General features: G+C 36.6%; 1 protein-coding gene across 1 annotated transcript in view; it reads right to left on the bottom strand.

Moving 5' to 3' along the window:
- Nucleotides 1-21876, bottom strand: part of NDST4 (N-deacetylase and N-sulfotransferase 4) — a 290180-nt gene that overhangs the window by 246124 nt on the left and 22180 nt on the right. The window contains exon 2 of the mRNA XM_004594507.4: nt 16190-17412. Coding sequence (XP_004594564.2) covers nt 16190-17167 — 978 coding nt within the window. The 5' untranslated portion in view covers nt 17168-17412. The remainder of the gene's footprint in view (nt 1-16189; nt 17413-21876) is intronic.

Here is a 21876-nt window from a genome sequence, read left to right on the forward strand (position 1 = left end):
CCAAAGTGAACATTAATTTTACTAGTAGGTTCATTACCATCTAGGCTGGGAGAGTACAATATTGAAATGAATATCTAATTTCTTATGAAACATTAAAATATGCTGAGCACAAAATCCTTTCTTGATCATAAGACTTGTTTTAAATCACACTAAAAATAATCATTGGTTGATACTTAGGAAAAAAAACATAAGTAAAGAAATGCCTATAAAATGTTATTTCTAACAAAATAGACATGTAAGCAAATATGTAATCAAATAATGATACAAAAAACTGGATGAAACTATTATAGCAAGCTAGCTACAACTGAGTATTTACCTTCTGTCTTTTTGTTGTTTTACCCTGATATAACATCTTAAACATCTGGAATATTTATGACTAATGTCATTTGGTACATCTCACAGTCATAAATCTCTATGGGTCATAAATAAAAGAGAAAAATGAGTTTAAGATGCCAAATTCCAGATGATGATATTCTTTCTCTGTATCGTGAACATTCTGCTATTCTCAGGCATTTCTTTAATTTTCTTCCTCAGAGGCTTGCTGGCACTGTGAAGTTTCATGCTTTCCTAGACCGAAGTGAGGGATAAAAGAGCTTAGTGGAATGGCTACTATCTCAGTGTATGAAATAATTCCTTTATGAAACTGACTTGTCATGACTTTAGTACAGGATAAGGCAAGTATTTCATTCTGTTCCATTTCTTCTTTGATTTGTATTTACTTGGGGGTAGCAAACACGACTGCAAATTTAAAGATTTATTAATTTTTATTGGAAAGGCAGATTTACAGAGATAAGGAGAGACAGAGAGAAAGATCTTTTCATCCAATGGTCCACTCCCCAAGTGGCTGCTTTGGGACATCCTCTACTGCTTGCCCAGGCAACAAGCAGGAAGATAGATAGGAAGTGGAACAGCCAGAATAGGATCTGGTGCCCACATGGGATCTCACAATGTGCAAGGCAAGGATTTAGCCACTAGGCTACTGCACTGGGCCTTAGGAATGTAAAACTTAAGACTGAAGATACTGAAGTCTTGATTGGAAATCAACATGATTAGAGAATCTAGGGTTAATTTCTATAAGATTAAACACAGATATTCCTCGATAAACTGGTCAGAAACCATCAAAAATGGTTACACTATAAATTTCACATATTTCTAGGACCTATTCATTTGACCAACAATGTATACATGGATGGACACAATCCTGGCTAAAATGATAATGAAGATAATAATGATGCCACAGGTTATCTGCCTTCCCATTGTACTTCAGCTCTGAGTATTTATATCCCTGTGTTGACAGTTCTGCTTCAGCTTAGACTGTCCTGTCTCCCCTTTTCCATATTTAGTGCTACTAAGATGAGTAGAGTTCTTCTCAACCATCAGGTTCCATCTGAGTTACTTTCCACTCCATATCCCATTACATGCTTACCGTAATTCTACAAACCGTGCTCCTTTGCATTGATGTTATGATTGTATAATCTGAAATTTGAAAATAGTGATTTACAAAAGCAATCTCAAAATAAGTTATTGCTCTTTAAAAGAAAACTCTGTTGGGCCCGGCGGCGTGGCCTAGCGGCTAAAGTCCTCGCCTTGAACGCCCCGGGATCCTATATGGGCGCCGGTTCTAATCCCAGCAGCTCCACTTCCCATCCAGCTCCCTGCTTGTGGCCTGGGAAAGCAGTCGAGGACGGCCCAATGCTTTGGGACCCTGCACCCACATGGGAGACCTGGAGGAGGTTCCTGGTCCTGGCATCAGATTGGCGCATACCAGCCCCTTGCGGCTCACTTGGGGAGTGAACCATCGGATGGAAGATCTTCCTCTCTGTCTCTCCTCCTCTCTGTATATCCGGCTTTCCAATAATAATAAAATCTTTAAAAAAAAAAAAAAAAAAAAAAAAAAAAAAAAAAAAAAGAAAACTCTGTTGTTTGAAAGACGTAGTTATAGGTTTGTTTCTTGCCTGTCATTTATAAGTCAGACACTATACTAGTAATCATAATATTGCAAAGCTTCATTTCATTTTTTAAAAATGTATAAAGTATTGCCACTTACCAGTGTTACATAATTGTCAGAGACTAGCACATTGCTTAGTACACTAATATATTCAATAAACACTACATTTCAAAGCTTCAATCAGTAATACACTTCTGCTGATATAATTGGTCCCGTAAGTCTCTCAATATCAGTTCTCCAGTTCAAACAGATGAAAAAAGAAAAAGTTTTTCTACAAAACACTGGTCAAGTCACATTCAGATATATTTTCAACAACTCAGATGATATCTTTCTGTCAATCCTATGCAGCATGATATGGGCTCTGGGCTCCGGCTATAGTAAGCTGCTAGAGCTGATAGTACTATTGTTTGTTTTTAAACTTACTACTCAACCAACATAGGAGGTAACCCCTATTAAAATATCTTGATATTTTCAGCTTAGATTACCTAGGCTGTTTCTCAGGTCTAGAAAACTGCCAGCCTGGAGTTATTTAATGTGTTCTCAATCCATCACAGCTGACTGGAATTCCGCCTCCTACATGAAGCTGTCATTAGTTTCGTGCTGAAGAAGCACTTCAGCATGGTATACTTATTTTCCCTCAGTAATTTTGTTATGTCAAATATTAATTCTTCCATGTAATGCAGGACATTTTAAGTATGCCCTATCTATTGTACTCAAATCAGGATCTGAATGTCTTATGTATTTGCATAAACTCTACAATAAAAATAAAGAATTCATAGATGAGGACAACCATTTCAACATAATATTAAATATATATGTGTGTGTGTGTATATATATATATATATATATATATACACACACACACATATATGCATGTAATTTTTTTGCTTAAATTCCCAAATTGAAAGAATAAGTACAGGGTGTAGTGCAATGGCTCAGTGGCTAAATCCTTGCCTTGAACATGCCGGGATTCCATATGGGCACCTGTTTCTGTTCTGGCTCCTCTACTTGCCATCTAGCTTCCTACTTGTGGCCTGAGAAAGAAATAATGGATGACCCAAAGCCATGGAACCTTGCTCCCACATGGGAGGCCCAGCAGAGGCTCATGGCTGTTGGTTTCAGCTTGGCTCATCTCCAGCCGTTGGAGCCACTTGGAAGTCAACCAGTGGACTAACGATCTTCCTCCACATCTCTCCTCCTCTCTGTAACTCTGGCTTTCTAATAAAAGAAAATAAATCTTTAAAAGAAATACATATTTTTCATTATTTAATTGTTAGTTCAAAGGTTGTTTTTATAAAATTTTGGAAGCTTTTTTTTTTTTTAGGTGGAGAAAGAATGACTGTGTCTATAAAGAATTATTTCAAATAGATGGGTTTATTTGCCATTGGCAAACTAAAACATACAGTTCCACTTTAAAGAATTTGGAAGCAAATACAACCTAGGGACACTTACACTTAGGTTTTTAAATAAAAGAAGGAAAACTGTGATTAAGCATATACTTTACAGTGACCTTTTTCTTCCAAGTAAGTGTGAGGTTATCTGATGACCAAACTACATGATTAGCAGGTTCCGAGAACCAAGTCAAATTCTACTCTTTCAAAGATTTTTTAGCTGATGCAATCACTCTGCGTTTAGTGAGAAAGCAGCCATTCTTACAAGCTTTTCAGTTTTAATTGTACCTGATTTTCTTCTTGAGTCAGTTAAGCTTCTTCAGTTAGGATGTCTAAGTTTCCCAACTTGGCACATAAGCGTTCTATAGGGTTTCAAACACAATTCCTGCCTAACCAGAGAAATCCAAACTGACACAGGTCAGGATTTCACAGCTGCAAATGTCTTTTGCGTTCATGGCTAGGTCCTTGTGTTTTCTTTCTTTGCTTTACTCCAAACTACACGATGTCAAATCTCCTACTTTTTCTGAGGTTTTTATTTCCCTCTAGAAGCAAATTGCTACCTATAGATCTGAAACTCAGGACTGGTGCCTACAGTCTATGCTTCAATTTTCTTTGATCATTGCTGTCTTATCAGGATGGGATATTTCCTAGCTCTCATGTTAACTTGCTGTTTGCATGCTGTTGCCTTTCTAGAACACGCCAAGGGTCTTTCACATACTTCCTGCTCCACTACTTGACTGGCACATCCACTGAACTACTGAGGGCACAAATCTGAGTCCACCTTCACCATATATCAAACTTCGCTGGACACGTTGGCTTTTGATAGAAACTCAGTTGAGTCTGAAATATGGAAGATTTTACCAATATATCATTCTATTAATTTTCCAGGCATAAGAAACCCGTTTCAAATACAATTGCAAAATATAAAAAGGTAGTGCAGTCTTATCTGTTGTATTGATTTTTATGGCTTCAGTAACACTCTATTTTCTTTACAACCTTGGAAATTGTAAGATTTTTTTCTCTTTATCCTCTAAATCTTATTTAAAATAATAGCTAATGATATAAGCTTTTTTTGTAATGGTTTTCTTTCTTACTGTTCATATTAACCTTTCCACTATTTAATGCCACGATTAGTGAACAATCTTTTTGAATCGGGCTTTTTTTTTAGGTATTTATATTACTAATGTAATAGGTATGTGAAATTATTTTTGCAATGCATTTATTTGTTTAAAAGGAACAGAGTTAAGTGGCTGCAAGAAATAGTAAAAATCTCACTTTCTATGTTTTTGAGAGTATATTTGTTTATTTCTTGTTATTAACTTCATATTTTCTTTGTTATCATGTTTACAGAATTTTACTTTTGTGTTTTGCTTCTAAGACTTTGCAGAAGTGGTCTGTTTATTTGAAAGGCAGAGTTACACAGAGAGAGAAATAGATTGAGACAAACATGAAGTAATGAGTGAGAGAGAGGGTGGATGGGGGAGAAAAAGAAAGAGAAGGACAGAAAGAGAATCAGGGAATATACTTCCCAACCAGCCTTGTGTTAGATTAAGTAAGTAACAAGGTAATCTGCCCTGGCCTTACACATGGATGGCAATGACTCAGTACATGAGCCATTATCTTCCACATTCATAGGCCTATTAGCAGGAAGTTGGATCTGGATCCTAGCAGCCAGAACTCAAACTGAAAACACAGCATGTTATCACTACAAGCAGAGGATTAACTCAATGTGCAACAAGTACACTTATTGCCAAATAGCATGAAGAAAATATTCATGTTAAAGCATCAATCAATGTCTTGGATTTGGAAAAAGTCTTAACACAAGCTTAGATTCAGATACCTTAAGATTATTAAATGTATTTGGAAGAGCGAACAAACCAATTAATCTCCTGGCCACTTGTTTGGTATCCAGCTTTCCTGCCTTTGTTTCAAACTCAACTTATACAGATCATATGTTTTTGAAAAAAATTCAACACTAAATTCAGAGATGTACTGACCAAAAAGGTAAAATAGTACTACAAGAATTGTCAATTAAATACTTGACAATAAATAAATAATCATATATTGAAGTTGTTTTTAACATTCTCTGGGATATAACTGAATGGATGAGAAAACTGTCTCATTAGCTAACTTTGGAGTTGATTGGTATACCTAAAGGTCTTTAGTGAGACTTAAGGTTGCTGGCCATTCACAGATTCAGTTTAAATACCATCTGCTGAGGGTGATTAAAGTGTTTGTCATATTTTTGTAAGAAGTAGGACATGAGATAATTCTGAAATAGTGGACACTTAGGGAAAGTGTTTTAACCAAAGCATACAAGCTGAGAAAATAGGTCAAGAAAGACATGAGAATCAATGGTTAAGGAATACACAGTGAGAAATCCTCATACATAGTGTGCATTGCAGAATAGTATAAAAAGACCTTGGAGAAATAAGTTTGAATAAGTGTATATAGTGTGTCATGAAATAAGTTTGGCATAATTAGATAATCTCTTCAGTTTTAGATTCAGTTAGTATTTAAGGATTACACAGATTCGTATTTCAAAAAGACATGTACATAGGGTAATCTGTTAAAAAAAGAATAGATGTTAAAATGGAATAAAGTACTAAAGTAATCGTTGACTTCACTAACATGTTTGTCCCATGTAAAAGTTCATATTTTCCTTTTCTATGTTTTTTTTTCAAAATCCTCTTGGAGAAATAGCATTTATTCAGTCTCAGGGAAGATGCATGTCGTTTTCATCCATGTTTTACATCTGCATATCCTGATCAAAGGTAAAATCAGAACAATAGCTTGCAAAATGGTTGAAATTTTAAACATCACCTATTCATTTAGAGGCAGGGATTCAGAGAAGGTCTATGAACTGAGTAACTCTCAAAAGGACTACAGTGACTAGAGCTAGGAGGACCAAGTCAGGAGCTGGGAATTCAGTTCACCTCTCAAACCCGGAAGTGCTGTCTCCTGGTGGCAGAGTGAAACTGGCAGGAAGGAGGAGCCACTAAAGAAGTGTGCAACCCTACATGTCCTCTCAGGTGGGATGCCAGCAGCTTAACCATGATGCTCACAAGCAGGGATAACACCAGCACTGTCAGATGTTTATCAGGATGCTCTTTGATTATTTTGACTCTTTCCAAAAAGTGCTGTTGCTCAACACACATCAACTTAAAAAACTGTATCACCTCCATAAAATGTTAACATGTTTATAAAATTAGGAATTGCTTTCAGAAAGAGGAAATAATACAGTTAAGTGTATAGGACACTACTCTAAACAATCCAAAAGCTTTTTGCAAATTATAAGAATTCAAATGCAGAAAAACTCTTTTTGTTGCCTTGAAGACAGTTATATTACTGGGTCAAACAGGACCCTGTTTTTGATAACTGATGCTTTGCTATCTCTTACGATAAATTAGTACAAGAAACTTGTGCACTAGTAACATTTGTTTTTCACACTGATTTTACAAGTAGAAAATGCTGAAATTAATTTTTGCTTGCCTTAAAAGAAGACATGTTAATTTCTGAGTGGTTTTGAATGAGGGAGAGAGAGGTAAAGTTAAATAGGTAAGTTATAAAATATATTGATAAAAACAGAAAACATAGATTGCTTTGCCCATGTATACCTGGCCCAAAAAAGTTTTAAGTTTCAATTTGGTTAAAAATAAGATTCATATATCTATTATTCTATCAAGATATTGTGCATTAAAAATGCTGACCTTGGGCCCAGCGTGATAGCATAGTGGTTAAAATCCTCACCTTGCATGCGCCGTGATCCCATATGGGCGCTGGTTCTAATCCCTGCGGCCCTGCTTCCCATCCAGCTCCCTGCTTGTGGCCTGGGAAAGCAGTCAAGGATGGCCAAAAGCCTTGGGACCCTGCACCTAAATGGGAGACCTGGAGGAGCTGCTGGCTCCTGGCTTCAGATTGGCTCAGCTCCAGCCATTGTAGCCACTTGGGAAGTGAACTAGCAGAGTTAAGATCCATTTCTCTATCTCTCATCCTCTCTGTATATCCACCTTTCTGATAAAAATAAACAAATCTTAAAAAAAAAGGTTTACCTTTAGTACGATATCCTAGGAGCTTTATCTCCAAATTGTAAATTGTGTTCACAAGAAAATATGTAAACAAAAGATTCCCACATGGGAATCTGGCACATGCAAGTTGAGGGCTTTATCTACTATGCTACCGTGCCGGGCCCTGGAGTAATATTCTTGAGTTTGAGTCTCATCTGCTACCATGTGCAGAAACGTTATATCACCAGGAAGGGAACACTGGCATGAAGACTATAAAACTTTCTCTGTCTTTCTACACATAAGATTAGTATTACATTTTTAAAAAATCATGCAAGTCAAAAAGGTGAAATGAAAATCAAAAGTAAACAATGGTGTAATTGTTTTTCCTTCAAAACTAGTATTTTCCAATAACTTGCAAGTAATCCCAAACTGATAGTTTTCATTCAAATCAAGTTTATCATTTCTCAGATAATAATTTTTTTAAAGATTTATTTTTTTTTATTACAAAGTCAGATATACAGAGAGGAGGAGAGACAATGAGGAAGATCTTTCGTCCGATGGTTCATTCCCCAAGTGAGCGCAATGGCCAGTACTACGCCCATCCTTAGCCAGGAACCAGGAACCTCTTGCGAGTCTCCCAAGCGGGTGCAGGGTCTCAAAACATTGGGCTTTTGCTTTCCCAGGCCACAAGCAGGGAGCTGGATGGGAAGTGGAGCTACTGGGATTAGAACCAGCGACCATATGGGGTCCCAGCGCGTTCAAGGCAAGGACCTTAGGCATTAGGCCATGGCGCCGGGCCATCAGATTATACTTTTGATGAAGAAAATGTGAATTGTAGATTATATTTGACATGATCATACATTGACATGGTCTGTACTTGTGTTTATCCAGTGAATTTATATATGGAAAATCCCCACATTCCATGAGAAAGCAGTCAAAACTTACTAGTAAATCCAATGAAATTAATCTGTGAGTATTTTAAAATTTACTTTATACAAATGAAGTTGAACATATTCTCATTTGGTTATTATTTCTAGCTCTTGTTTGTATTTCTGATACACTGATGTTTTTTACTTTTATTTGTGGAACATTTTATTTAATGGCACATTAACTTTTTGGAGATAATGCAAATTAACTGTATGTGGATTTTTTTTGCCTTTTCTTTTTTTATTATTATTATCATTTAATGATACAGTTTCATAGGCCCTGGGATTTTTCTTATCCTCTACCCACACCCCCCTATGTCCTCCACTGAGTTCCCTTGTACTATTGCTATAATATAGTTCTGGACAATATAGCATGGGCATCGACAAAGAGTCCAGCATCCTATTGTAAAGATATAGTTAATAGTTTCATTGGGAGTCCCTCTTTGATCTGGAAATAAAGATGCATACGCCATTATATCCTCATATCTGGATATGATAATCTCCATTACACAGTTACTACACATCCCCTTAAATGAAAAGCCACAACACAAAATCAACAACAGGAAGAAAAAGAGAAATTTCCAATGCCATGGAGTTGAATAACATGTTACTAGATGACTAATGTGTTGCTGAAGAAATGATAAAGAAAATGAAGACACTTTTTGAAGAAAATGATTCTACTCTATGAACTATGTGTCAGTGAAGAATTTAATGAGGAACAAAGTATTTTGAAGCAATGGAACTAAATAAAAAAATCTATCAAAATCCATGAGATGGTTTCTGCTGATCTTTGTCAGTGAGATTTATCTCCTTTAGGCAACAAATAAATGGGTTTTGTTTTTTGAATCCAGTCTACTGCTCTATGTGATGTTTGATTGATGAGTTCAAGCCATTTACATTCAGGGTTAACATGAATGGAAGGTAATTTGGTTCTGTCATTTTAGCAATCAGTTGTTCATCGATTCATTTTTTTTAAAGATTTATTCACTTTATTACAGTCAGATATACAGAGAGGAGGAGATACAGAGAGGAAGATCTTCCGTCCGATGATTCAATCCCCAAGTGAGCCGCAACGGCTGATGCTGTGCCGATCCGAAGCCGGGAACCAGGAACCTCTTCCAGGTCTCCCACACGGGTGCAGGGTCCCAATGCATTGGGCCATCCTCGACTGCTTTCCCAGGGCACAAGCAGGGAGCTGGATGGGAAGTGGAGGTGCCGGGATTAGAACCGGCGCCCATATGGGATCCCGGGGCTTTCAAGGGGAGGACTTTTAGCCGCTAGGCCACGCCGCCGGGCCCTGTTCATTGATTTAGTCTTCTGTTGTTATTTTACTGGGAGGTTCTTCACATTTGCGTTGGGTTTTGGTGGGTACTATTCTTTTTCTTTGTCAAGAAAACATATTTAAGTATCATTTGTACGGCAGGTTTGGAAGAGGCATATTCTTTTAACTTTTTTTTTTACTGTGAAAGAATTTTATTTCATTTACAAATAAAGGAAAGCTTTGCTGTGTATGTTCTTCTGAGCCAACTTTTTTTTTTTTTTTTTTTTTTTTTTTTTTTTTTTTTTTTTTTTTTGCTTTTAGAATCTTGAAGATGTTACTCCATTCTCTTTTGGCCTGTAGAGTTTCCTGTGAGAGGTTTTCTGTGAATTTAACTGGCATTATTTTATATGTCAATTGATTTTTTTACATGCACATTAATGGAGCTTTTACTTATGCTTGCTTGAAGAGAACTTGATTATCATGTATTGTGGTCAACATCACATTTGGTCAACTCTATTGGGAGTTTTGTGCCCTTCCTTAATGTTTCCCAATTTTTTTCTCTAGATTAGGGAAATTTTCCCTTATTATTTCATTGAATACAACTTTTGTCAAATAAAGTAAAACTTTAGATATATAAACTTGTAACTTGTAAAGTATATTAGTATTCCTTCTTAAAGTTTGAGTAACTTCTAATAAGCAAGAAGTCTGGGTCAATGGTGGTTGCATGTATTTCTAAAGATTGTCCATACTGTCCTCCACAATGGCTGTACTGTTTTACTATTGTAATATTTTACTATTCCAACTAATAATGCATCAGGATGCCTTTTCCTTCATCTTTTAATCAGCATTTGATATGCTTTTCTTAATTTTTGGATTTCAAATGAAACTGCATTTTGTTTTTTAAATTTGTATTCCTAATGATTGGAGATCAGAGTATATTTTCGTGTGTTTGTTACCCATTTGTTTTTCAATCTTTGAAAAATGCCTATTCATTTTCCTTTGTATAAACAAAAATGCCATATACAAAATCAATGTAAAACCATTCCCATTGACAATAGCTACAGAAAAAATAGCTACAGAAAAATATCTTGGTATCGATGTTACAAGAATGTGAAATGATTTTATGGTAAAAATTACAAAACCATAAGGAAAGAAGTAGCAGAGGACATATATATCAAAATGAAAAACTCTTCCATGTTCATTACCCAAAAGAATCAGCATTACCAACATGCACATTAGACCCCAATTTATAGGTTTAATACAATCCCCATCAAAACACCAAGATAGTCTTTGATCTATTAAAAAAACTAAATTTACACAGAAACACAAATGACCCTAAATTGTTGTAGTCATCCTACATAATAAAAATACATCCATAAGTACCATAAGACCAGATTTCAAGACATTTTACAGAGCAGTTTTAACTCAAACATCCTGATACTGGGACAAAAAGTTATACACATGGACCACTGGACATATGAGAAATTCCAGAAATTAATTTGCCATCCACAAACAACTGATCTTTAACAAGAAAGCTAGACTGATTCCTTGAACCAGGGATGTTTTGTTCCACAAATGGTATAGGGAAAGTTGGATCTCCATGTATAAAAAAAATGAAACAAGACCGCTATAATTTCTCTTCTACAAAAATCAACTTGAAATGGATAATGAATATAAACCTAAGATCTGAAAACATCCAGTTTACTAAAAGGAAACACAGTGGAAGTGCTATGAAACATTGACATAGGAAGACTTCATGGAAAAGACTGTAGAAGCCCATACAATAAAAGCAAGAACAGACAAATGGTATTCTGCCGAGATTAAAAAACAAAAACAACAACAACAACAAACCAACCAATCAACCAGCAAAAACACCCTTCTGTACAGCAAGAGATATGTTCAACAAAGAAGCAAAGCACAAAACAGTGTGAATTATTTTTAAACTATATACCTAATAAAAGATTAATATACAAAACAATGTAAGGAGCTTAAGAAACACAACAGCAACAAAACAAAAAATTCAGCTATAACACTTATTATCAAAAATACAGGAGAAAAGCTATTCGTAGAATATGGAGAAAAGGGAACCCTTGCACACTGCTGGTTAATTGTAAATAATCATTGCCATTAAAAAGTACACCAGAAGGTTCTTTAAGAAACTAAAAAGGATGTTTCAGCCCAGCCAAGGCTGATCCATACCCAGACACTGCTCACACATGGCTCAGTAGGGACAGAGACCCAGTCTAGTCCATCCTACATCTACCCAGGTTCTCCAGAGCACCAGATGGTGCTGGCGTCTAGGCCGGCTCGGTGCTCCCAGCTCCAGTTCACACTTGTGCCAAAAGAGACTGCAGCCATATCCTGACCAGAACGCAGTTCCCATTCCGGCCCTTACACTCTCCCGTGGAAACCTCAACCCAGCAAGGGTGTACTTTCACAGCTCCCCAACCAAGTCTATTCCCAGCCCTAGATTACGTGTGTGCCATTGGTTATTCTGATCTAATGGCTAAGACCCCCACCTGTCTCAACCTTTGCCTTCGATGCTGTGGTCTAGTATTCCTGGCTTTTGCAGACCAGTCGATGTAAGAGCCTAGTTCGGCATGACATGTGCTCCATTCTGATTTCTATTCTTTCTTGAACTGGAATGGATTGAAGGCCAGCAATGAGGGCTGACTGAACCACCAAATTGCACAAGATCTGGGATAGGGAGAGGTTTTGATGGAGAAGCTTAGGAAACTCCTCTTTTGGGACACAGTCCTTACAGGTGAGTGCAAGAACCACTACAGGGAGCAACCCAGACCAGGCCAGAGGAAGATACCCACCAGCATATATTTGGCATAGGTCGGGGGCAGACCAGGCTGAATTCATTCACATCACCCACTGGTGAATCTGAGAACCAGAATAGAGTGTGGGTCAGGCTGGGTTCGGTCACGACACAAACCAGTGCACATTACAGAATGCCAAGGTAGGGTGAGCCATACCAGATGTGGTTGCAGCACCCGAACAGCACATGTGAAAAGCAGTGGGGCAGGGGCACAGAATAAGCAGGGGGAATGTGGGCTCTCCTGCTGGACAACCACTCCCACTGGAAAGCATGAGTTGGGATGGGGGCAGACCAGACCAGGCAGGGCGAAAACACCTGTGGGCCTCATGTGCACTAGATCTGGGAAGGGCCAGGTTGGGCTGACTGTTCCAACTGGTTCAAGCAAAAATTAGAGTGCATGAAGGTTGGTTCGGCTTTGCTGCAGCATCAGCTGGCAGAGGCTGGCACTGGGAGCTTAATCTGTCAAATTAAACTCCAGAACCACCTGGAGAGTGTACAATACAGAATTTGTAGTGGCCTAGTAGGGAGATAGTGGGCACATCCCTCTTGAGTTACCACTCCCATTGGAGGGCACGAAAATCAGGACAGGGACAGGGGTGGCTAGACAGAAAGGCACCCGCCAGTATATGTGTGGGTCAGATTGTAGGGCTGGTTTGGTTGAACTAGGTTTCAATGCCCATTGACATGTATGAGAGCTAAATGGGATGTGGGATAGAGTGAACAAGTCTGCAGTACATACTGGCAAGCATGGGAACCAGGGTAGGGGGCAGGCCTAGTGGAGATTATGGGGAGTCGCCCCAACTAGGCTGCAGCTCCCACTGGTTTGTGTGAGGGCCGAGTAGGAAGTGGACAGGATAGGACTGGACTACAACACCCATTGGTTCAAGTGGAAGATAGGGCTGGAAACAGAACTGACCCAGCAATTAAAACGACCAGCATGTGCATAAGCTAACTTGGGAGACAGACAGTGCTGCACCCTGTACTAGTAAGCACACACAAGAATCAGGTCTGGGATCACCTCAGACGAAGTTTCTTTGGAGATCCCTCCAAGTTAACTGCTGATCTCAGAACCCCAACCATGAAGAGACTATGTCAACTAGTAGATGCTGAATAGATTTCATTACTATTGGAACGGCGAGATTGGCAGCAATTCAGAACTGTTGAACTAGCAAAACCACTTGAACAGGGCCCTCTGAGCACGCCTTGCATCAGGGGCCTGGGATGGGAGGGAGGCTGGGTGGGGCTTTTCCCTTTGTTTCTCCCCTGACCCCAGATACAGGGGTAAAAAAATGATGATAATAGTGTGGAAACAATGGTCTTACTCAGTTTCCTGCAGCCCTTGACCCTTTGTACCCTCAGCAACTGAGATTGTTAAAAAAAAAAAAAAAAATTGAAAAAAAGAATAAAAGAAACTAAAAAGAATTACAATAGGACTTAGAAAGGAAATCAATGTCTTAGAAATTCATATGATATCCCTTATTTATTGTAGCAATATTAATAGTTACAAAGTGTGAATTCAAGCTTTATATCAACCATAAGATGAAAGCATGAAGGGAATGTAGCATATATGTTCAAAATGGAATGTTTCGCACCAGTAAAAATACATTTTGCTGTTTGTAACAACATGGACTAATGTCACAAATACTGCATGAAATGAAATAAGCAAAGGGAAGATGTTGAATAGTCTTATGTACAGGTGGAAACTAATAAATAAATAAATAAATTCCTGGAGACAGAGAATGCAATGTTATTACCAGGGCTAGACCATGAGGTATTATTTAGGAAGCACACAGTTTCAGTTGCATGGCAGATAAGAGATCTATTGTAGAGCATGGTGACTACAATTACTAACAATGGGTTATAATCTTAAAAAACAATGAGACAGTAGAGCTTCTCTTCTCAGCAAAAAAGACAAATGTGTGAGGTAATGCATTTGTCATTTAGTTTGGTCTAATCATCCTAGAATGTATAGATATATCAAAACATCATACTGCATGTGAAAATTCATATTTATAATTTTTCTCAGATAAATTTGTTAGAGAAACGCAGAACAAAGAAAAAGAGACTACAAAGTATTTTCTATAACAATTAACTTACCTAAGGCTATATTAATAAATTCAGTATATTTACTTACAAAACCATATAATTAATATTCATATGTATACACTTATATATATATGCACCCATACAACATTTTAAATTCTCTCTGTGCGTGACATTGCTCAGGGCTTTGTTTTGTTCCATTTTCCATGAAGAATTCATTAGTGAACTTTGACTATTGTATGATTAATGATGTAGAGTTATTTGTTTTTCTCTTGATAGTAACTGAAATAGCTGAATTTTAATTCTTCAGTTTTATTTAGATCATAATTTTTAAAATACCTATTGTTCCTTAATTTGAAAAGAAATCCCATCTTTTTGAGTTTTCAAGATACAAACCAACCACTAAGTGAACATTTTCCAGTACATAAACTCTTTCAGAGTTTATGACTTTAACATTAAAACAAAATTATTTATATCAGTGAACAGAAAAAAATCCAATAAAGGAAAAAATCCAGGCAAATTTATATGGAATTCAGATATGATCTCTTAATCCTGTTATATCAGTTTTGAAATAAAAAGTTTGATAACAGTCATTTTGTTGAATGACTCATTAAAATAAAGTACACTGGACTACACATACTTTGAAGGGTTTCTAAAATTGAAATTATTTCACAAGTTTTAATCAAGTTGTATTACAGTGCTTATAGAGTTGGAAGTTGGCATGAAAAGCTGGTAACTGAAAGTAGTACCAGTATCTTTTATTTGGTGGACAAATAATCAGAGAAATTTAAAGAAAAATAGAGAGGGTATATTGATAATGATCTTTGTTATATATATACACACACACACATAAATACATACATACAATTATACACATATATACACATAAACAAAAGCATACCTATAATTATACATACATATATATGTACTTAGTATATATGAGTCCTCTTATTTTCCCTTCTTTTTGCTAAAAGTACGTATGCATATATTGAACACATTTATATGTAAGATAGGATAGGAACATGTGAAAAATTATGTGAGAATTTGGTTGTGATATTAAGAAGAAAATTATGTTCAGAAATGCCATCTAATCTCTAATCTGATATACCCTGCTTTGCCTTTTCTTTATCTGACATGAAATCATAGAAAAATCTAGTATGCAGTCATTCATTAATAACCTAGAAGTGCTTCCGTGACACTGTGTTGTTTTCTAAAAAATAACAGGATAAATTAATAGAATAATGCAAGGCTCTTGAATCCAAATCCAATGTAATGTTTCCAATAGAACTATTTGCTACTATTTATTTTCAACTACATGAATCTTCCACGAAAGCAAAGGCTTGGACTCTTTGGGGGTATATAGAGATAGTTTTTGGTTTGCTTTTCCATGTCGCGTTTAAACCACTGTCAAACCTGTTTGTCGGAGCCATTCATTCAGAAACACTCTATGCCTGTGCTAACTCACTGCTGTATATGCAAAGCATGTTAAAATAACTGAGGTTGCTGTCAACATTCTAGCAGGGAAAAGTGAGGCTTAGCAAGAGGCAAAGTGACTCAGCTAGTGCTTCTTAGCTCTGTTTCCTTCTATAGCTTCTGGTGTGTATGTGACTAAGGAATGGTTGCATTTTGAGATTAAAGGGAAAATAAACACACCCGTTTGACTTTTTAAAAATCTGCACCACCTTAAAATTTTGAGAGGTTAAGAATCTCGAATATTCAAAATCATATTTGATCAATATAATAAAGCTCGTGATTTACATTTTTCAATGTTATTTGTAAATGTTCTTACCTTCACATCTTTGACATTCATCCTTGTTCCCTCCTTCCCAACAAATATATCATCAATATCCACAAGGATGTACCTCTCCAAGGACAAAGCCAATCTCTTCCCTGACAAAAAGGCGATGGCATCTATGAAGATGAGTTTGTGTAGCCAGAAGTTCAAATTGTTGCCAAAAAGAACTCGTTGAATTCCATCGTGAAGTCCCAGATCCTGAATGACCGTCGCATAGAGTGTCTTACTGGACAAGGATGAAAGAGATTTTTCTGACTGTAATTCTGTTAAAAGCACAGGCTGGTAGGTTGAATGATTATATTGGAAAATAGTCCAATCTTCCCCAGGAAGAGGTCCTTTCTCAACTCTGGGAGCTTTGGTTATATGCAGCAAAGGAGACTGAGGATTGACCAAACAGTCTTTAAGAGCTATGTTGTTGAAAAGGTTTAATGGAAAGCCTTTTAATTGTGTACTCGGTAAGCTGTTCTCATTGGCTTTATGAAAACCAATAATACTAACACTGTATTCCACACAGTATTTTTCTAAAAGCTCTCGATTCCATGAGTCCATGCTGACATACTTCAAAATGTTTTCATAAATGACTAAGGCATATTTTCCTTTGCCATTATGTGTAAGAGGAGGTATGTCTCCCTTGCCAGGGGCAATGACCATGTGATAATGAAATCGGCTGGATTCCAAGATAGCTACAATATCTTGACCAAGTTGAGAGTATTGACTTTCCACAAAGAGGAGGACAGAGGGATCAGTTTTGGATGTATCGATAGGTTTAACTGTTTTCAGATCCATTGACCGATACGGTAGAATTTTGATGTCAGCACATTCTGCTTCCGTGGTGGTTTCAATAAGTGCCATTTCCTGTTTATAGCCGGAGTAGAGGAAATAGGCAGAAACGATAATGCTCAGCAAGCAAAAGGTCACTAGCAAAACAATCAATGTTCGAAAACTTCTTCGCAGCTTCACGATAAGATTCATTTTTTAAAATAATGCTTTGGAAGCTTGTTTCAATGTCTTTTCCTAAAGTGCCATAGTGAATAAGGTAAGAGATGGTGCAAATACCACTTCACCGGAGTTCATGTAACCATTGCAGATCATGTAAAATGTTTGAGAGTTCACAAATGAGTTAAAGCTGGAAGGGATTGGACCACAAGGGCAAAAAGCTGAAAAGATTCTGTATATATCCAATACCAATTATTGCTGTAGCATCTTCTAAGCATTATCTGAAAAAGAAAAGAAATGTGATAATTAAGATACAGAATCACAAATACATGTTGATATATGCTTATGCCTATGAAACTTAATTTCAGTGTATTACTACGCTAAAACATATTTTGGAGATATATTTATTTATTTGAAAGAGTTATGAAGAAAGAGAGAGAAACAGGGAAAGAGAGGGAAAGGGAGAGAGAGATCTTCTGTCTGCTGGATTACTCCCCAGTGGCTGTTAATGGTCAGGGCTGAGCCAGGCCAAGCCAGAAACCAAAAGTTGCATTTCCATCATTCCCCACACCATGAATGGCATGCCTGGGCCATCTTCCACTACTTTTCAAAGGTCATTAGTAATGAAACTGAACCAGAAATGGAGCAACCAGAACAAGAACCCATGCTCATATGGGATGCCCAAGTTTCAGATGGCAGCTGTACCCATGTACCACAACATTGCCCGCTATATGCTAAAATACTAATAGCCATGTTTCCAGTCAGGTTTTAGTACTTGGAATACTGTAGACTTATAATTGAAAAAGGAAATAACACTACCTGAACTTGCACATCTGCTCATGTGTGCAGGAAAGGCTATTGAGAAGATTTTTTTTCAACTAAGTTACATCAAAAATTAGCAAGTGATGTTAATTACTGTTGATTCTGCAAGGTTTGTAAACAATGTATACATATGGGATTTGGAAATCAAATATTTGTCTGTGACTTTCAACAGTAAATATCATCTTAAGTATGGCTAAAGAGCTAAGCAAAGTGGGTGATTTTTATCTTAAATTATGGTAATTATAATGATACATGGAAATGATACATTCATTATTTTGACCCACAGGGAACCCCTCAACCCTATTTAGCACTGCACATCAAATAGGACAGTTTGTTCTCTGTTATTAATGAAAAACATAGAGAGAAGACAAACAGACAAGAAAAGGAATTTTCAGGTCCCTCTAATGAAACAGAAGCCAGAAGTCTGGAGGAGATAAACTCCGAGAAGTTTTTTCAAAGCATGGCCCTTAATTTGGCCATCTTCTAGAATAAGACTTTTAATTCCTAGATTTTCTGCATTTTTTTCAACCAACAGCCATATGTCCATATGTTGCGCTTCTCCATGATTTACATTAGCACAAAATAAGGAGAATATGGAAAACATTACAAAAAGAAAAATCTTTCACAAACTGCTTCATTGCCATTACATATCACTTTCTAATATCATTAGAAATTTTTTCCTACTAACCCAGTGTGATAGTCTAGTGTCTAAATCCTCACTTTCTATGCCTGGGGTCCCATATGAGTGTTGAGTTCTAATACTGGCTGTTACATTTGCCTTCCATCTGCCTGCATGTGGCTTGGGAGAGAAGCAGTGGATGGTCTAAAGCCTTGGGACTCTACATCTGCATAGGTGACCTGGAAGTGTCTCCTGGCTTCGGATCTGCTCAGTTCTAACTGTTGCAGCCACTTGCCACTTAAGGAGAGGACTAGCAGATGGAAGATCTCTCTCTGTCTCTCCTTCTCTCTGTAAATCTGTCTTCCCAATAAAAATAATAAGTACGACATTTGCCCTATGTAGACATAGGATCTGCATTTCCGAATTACTTTCTATACAAATTTGCATTATTCTTCTCAAAATTATGTTAGAATACCTGTAGAATTTTTCATTTCCCACTTTACAAAAACAGCATCCCTAGGGAAATAACCCCAACTAGATTCATGTTGTCATCCTTGATTCACGTACATAGAATGTGTGTGTTTGATATACTGCATCACAGATACTTAATACTTCAAGCTGAATCTCTGTCATCGTAGAAGGTAATGAGTTTCTATTTTTCTGCTTGAATATCTGAGTGATTAAGGCCACTCAATCATTCAACTGAAAAATTACTGAATTAAATGACATATTGCAGTATTATTTCTTGATTTCCATCTTTTATTTTTATGTTGGAAGGAAATGTTTCCTGTTTAGTCATTGTAATTAGAATCAATAGTAAATAGAAATGGCTCTGGTTTTTGATTTCTATTTTAGAAAAATACAACAAAACTTACTCAAATATTCACAACTGAAAAATTTAAATTTATACCATATATTTTAAGTACTTAGTTTTCATATACCTAAGATAAACCTGAATTTTCCTGTTTGAATCATGTTATATCGACAGGTAAAATCTTTTCAATTATTGGCATTGATTTTGAAGGGGCATACCAATATTGTTTTCAAACAAAATTTCTTTTTGAAAAAAAGATTTATGTGTTTTTATTTTTATTGCAAAGTCAGTTATACAGAGAGAAGGAGAGACAGAGTGGAAGGTCTTCCATCTGATGATTCACTCCCCAACTGGCCGCAACGGCCAGAGCTGAGGAGATCTGAAGCCAGAAGCCTTAAGCCTCTTTCCGGTCTTCTGTATGGGTTCAGGGTCCCAAGACTTTGGGCCGTCCTTAACTGCTTTCCAAGATCACAGGCAGGGAGCTGAATAGGATGCTGGGCTGCCAGGTTTAGAACTGACACCCATATGGGATCCCTAAGCATGCAAGTCAAGGGCTTTAACTGCTAGGCTACCATTTTAAATTTAAACCATTTAAATTTCTATCAATCATTGATAGCATCGGAGTAATTGTTAGCATAGCAATTACATGTACCATCATACTAACTGATGTTTTTTGAGAAAAAATTCAAAAGATATCTGGGAAAAATAACCAGTTTGAATTTATGTGCTACTATTTATTAATTGCATATGATCCTATGAGATATGCAGAAAATCAAGGATGTTTATTATATTTTAGTAGAAAAAAGCCACAACATTGTGCAGGCATAGTTCAACATACAAAAAAATCAGTAAATGTGATTTTCACCTTAATAAACTGAAGAATAAAAGCCATATGATAATTTCAACAGATGCAGAAAGGCACTTGACAAAATCCAAAACCTTTCCTGATAAAACTTTCAGCTAGTGAGCTGTACAAGAAACGTTCCTCAACCCGATCAAGGCAATGTGTGGTATACCCACAGTCAGCACCATATTGATTGATGAAAACCATTTCCACTAACATCTGGAGCCAGATAAGGATGCCTACTCTCAACACTGCTATTCAATTTAGTTCTGGGAGATTTAGCCAGAATCTTTAGGTAACAAAAAGAAACAGAGGAAACACAAACTGGAAAGGAAAAAGTCAAATCAACCCTGTTTGCAGATGACATGATTTTATATAAAAGGAAAGTTAAAAGAACAGTAAGAGACTATTCAAGCTCATAAGAGAGACGGTAAAGTTGTAGTATGCAAAATCAAGTTACACAAAAGCACAAAAGCTTTTGTATACATAAGTAATGTCAGGGCTCAGAAATAACTTGCAAGATCATTCCTATTCACATTAGCTACAAAATATCTAAATACCTCAGAATAAATCTAACTAATGATGTAAAAACAGTTTTACAATGAAAATTATAATACATTAAGGAAAGAAATAGGAGACAACTAAAAAGGAATAATGTTCCATGTTGGTGGATCTGAAGAATCAATACCATCAAAATATCCATTCTACCCTAGAAATTTACTGATTAAATATAATCACAATTAAAGCGCTAATGTCATTTTTCTCCCATCTAGAGAAAATGCTGTTAAAATTCATAGGAAAACACAAAATATCCCAAATAGTTGAAGCAATGGTAAGCAACAAAAACAATACCACTCTGTTTCTGTAGCAGTACCAGGCTGTTTTGGTAACTAATGCTCTATAATATGTCCGAATATCTAGGATTGTGATCTCTCCCGCTATTTTCTTATTTTTCAGGATGATTCTGACTACTTGCATTTTTTTGTGTTTCCAGATGAATCTTTGTATTATTTTTCCAGTTCTGTGAAAAAAAGTTCTTATTATTTTCATTGTTGAATGTATATATTGTTTTTGGTAATTTGAACATTTTGGTTAGGTTGACTGTCCATTCAGGAGCATGGTATGTTTCTCCACATTTTGAAACAGAGAGGTAAATTAATGAAGTAGAATAGAAAATACAGAAGGAAATCCACACATGCTCAACTATCTAATCTTCAACAAGAAAACAGAAAAAATCCAGGAAAAAAGGAAGGTTTCTTCAATAGATGCTGCTAGGACAACTGGTTATTAGGCTAGAGAAATATGAAGCAAGAAACAAGAAATAAGAAGCAAGACCCACACATTTCACCATACACAAAGATCAAATATAAATGGATAAAAGATTTAAACCTACACCTAGAAACCATCAAACCTTTGGAAGAAAAAGCTGGAAATATTCTGCAAGACATATGTGTAGGCAATGACTTCCAAAAAGCAAAGGAAAATCAAGACCAAAATAAACACATGGGACTGCATTAAGCTAACAAGCTTCTGCACAGCAAAGGAAACAACCAACAAAGTAAAAAGGCAACCATCAGAATGGGAGAAGATCTTTACACACTACACAGGAGCAAAAGAGCTAATTTCCAGAATATACTAAGAACTCC

The sequence above is a fragment of the Ochotona princeps genome, chromosome 7 (genome assembly GCF_030435755.1).
Source record: "Ochotona princeps isolate mOchPri1 chromosome 7, mOchPri1.hap1, whole genome shotgun sequence".
NCBI lineage: Eukaryota > Metazoa > Chordata > Mammalia > Lagomorpha > Ochotonidae > Ochotona > Ochotona princeps.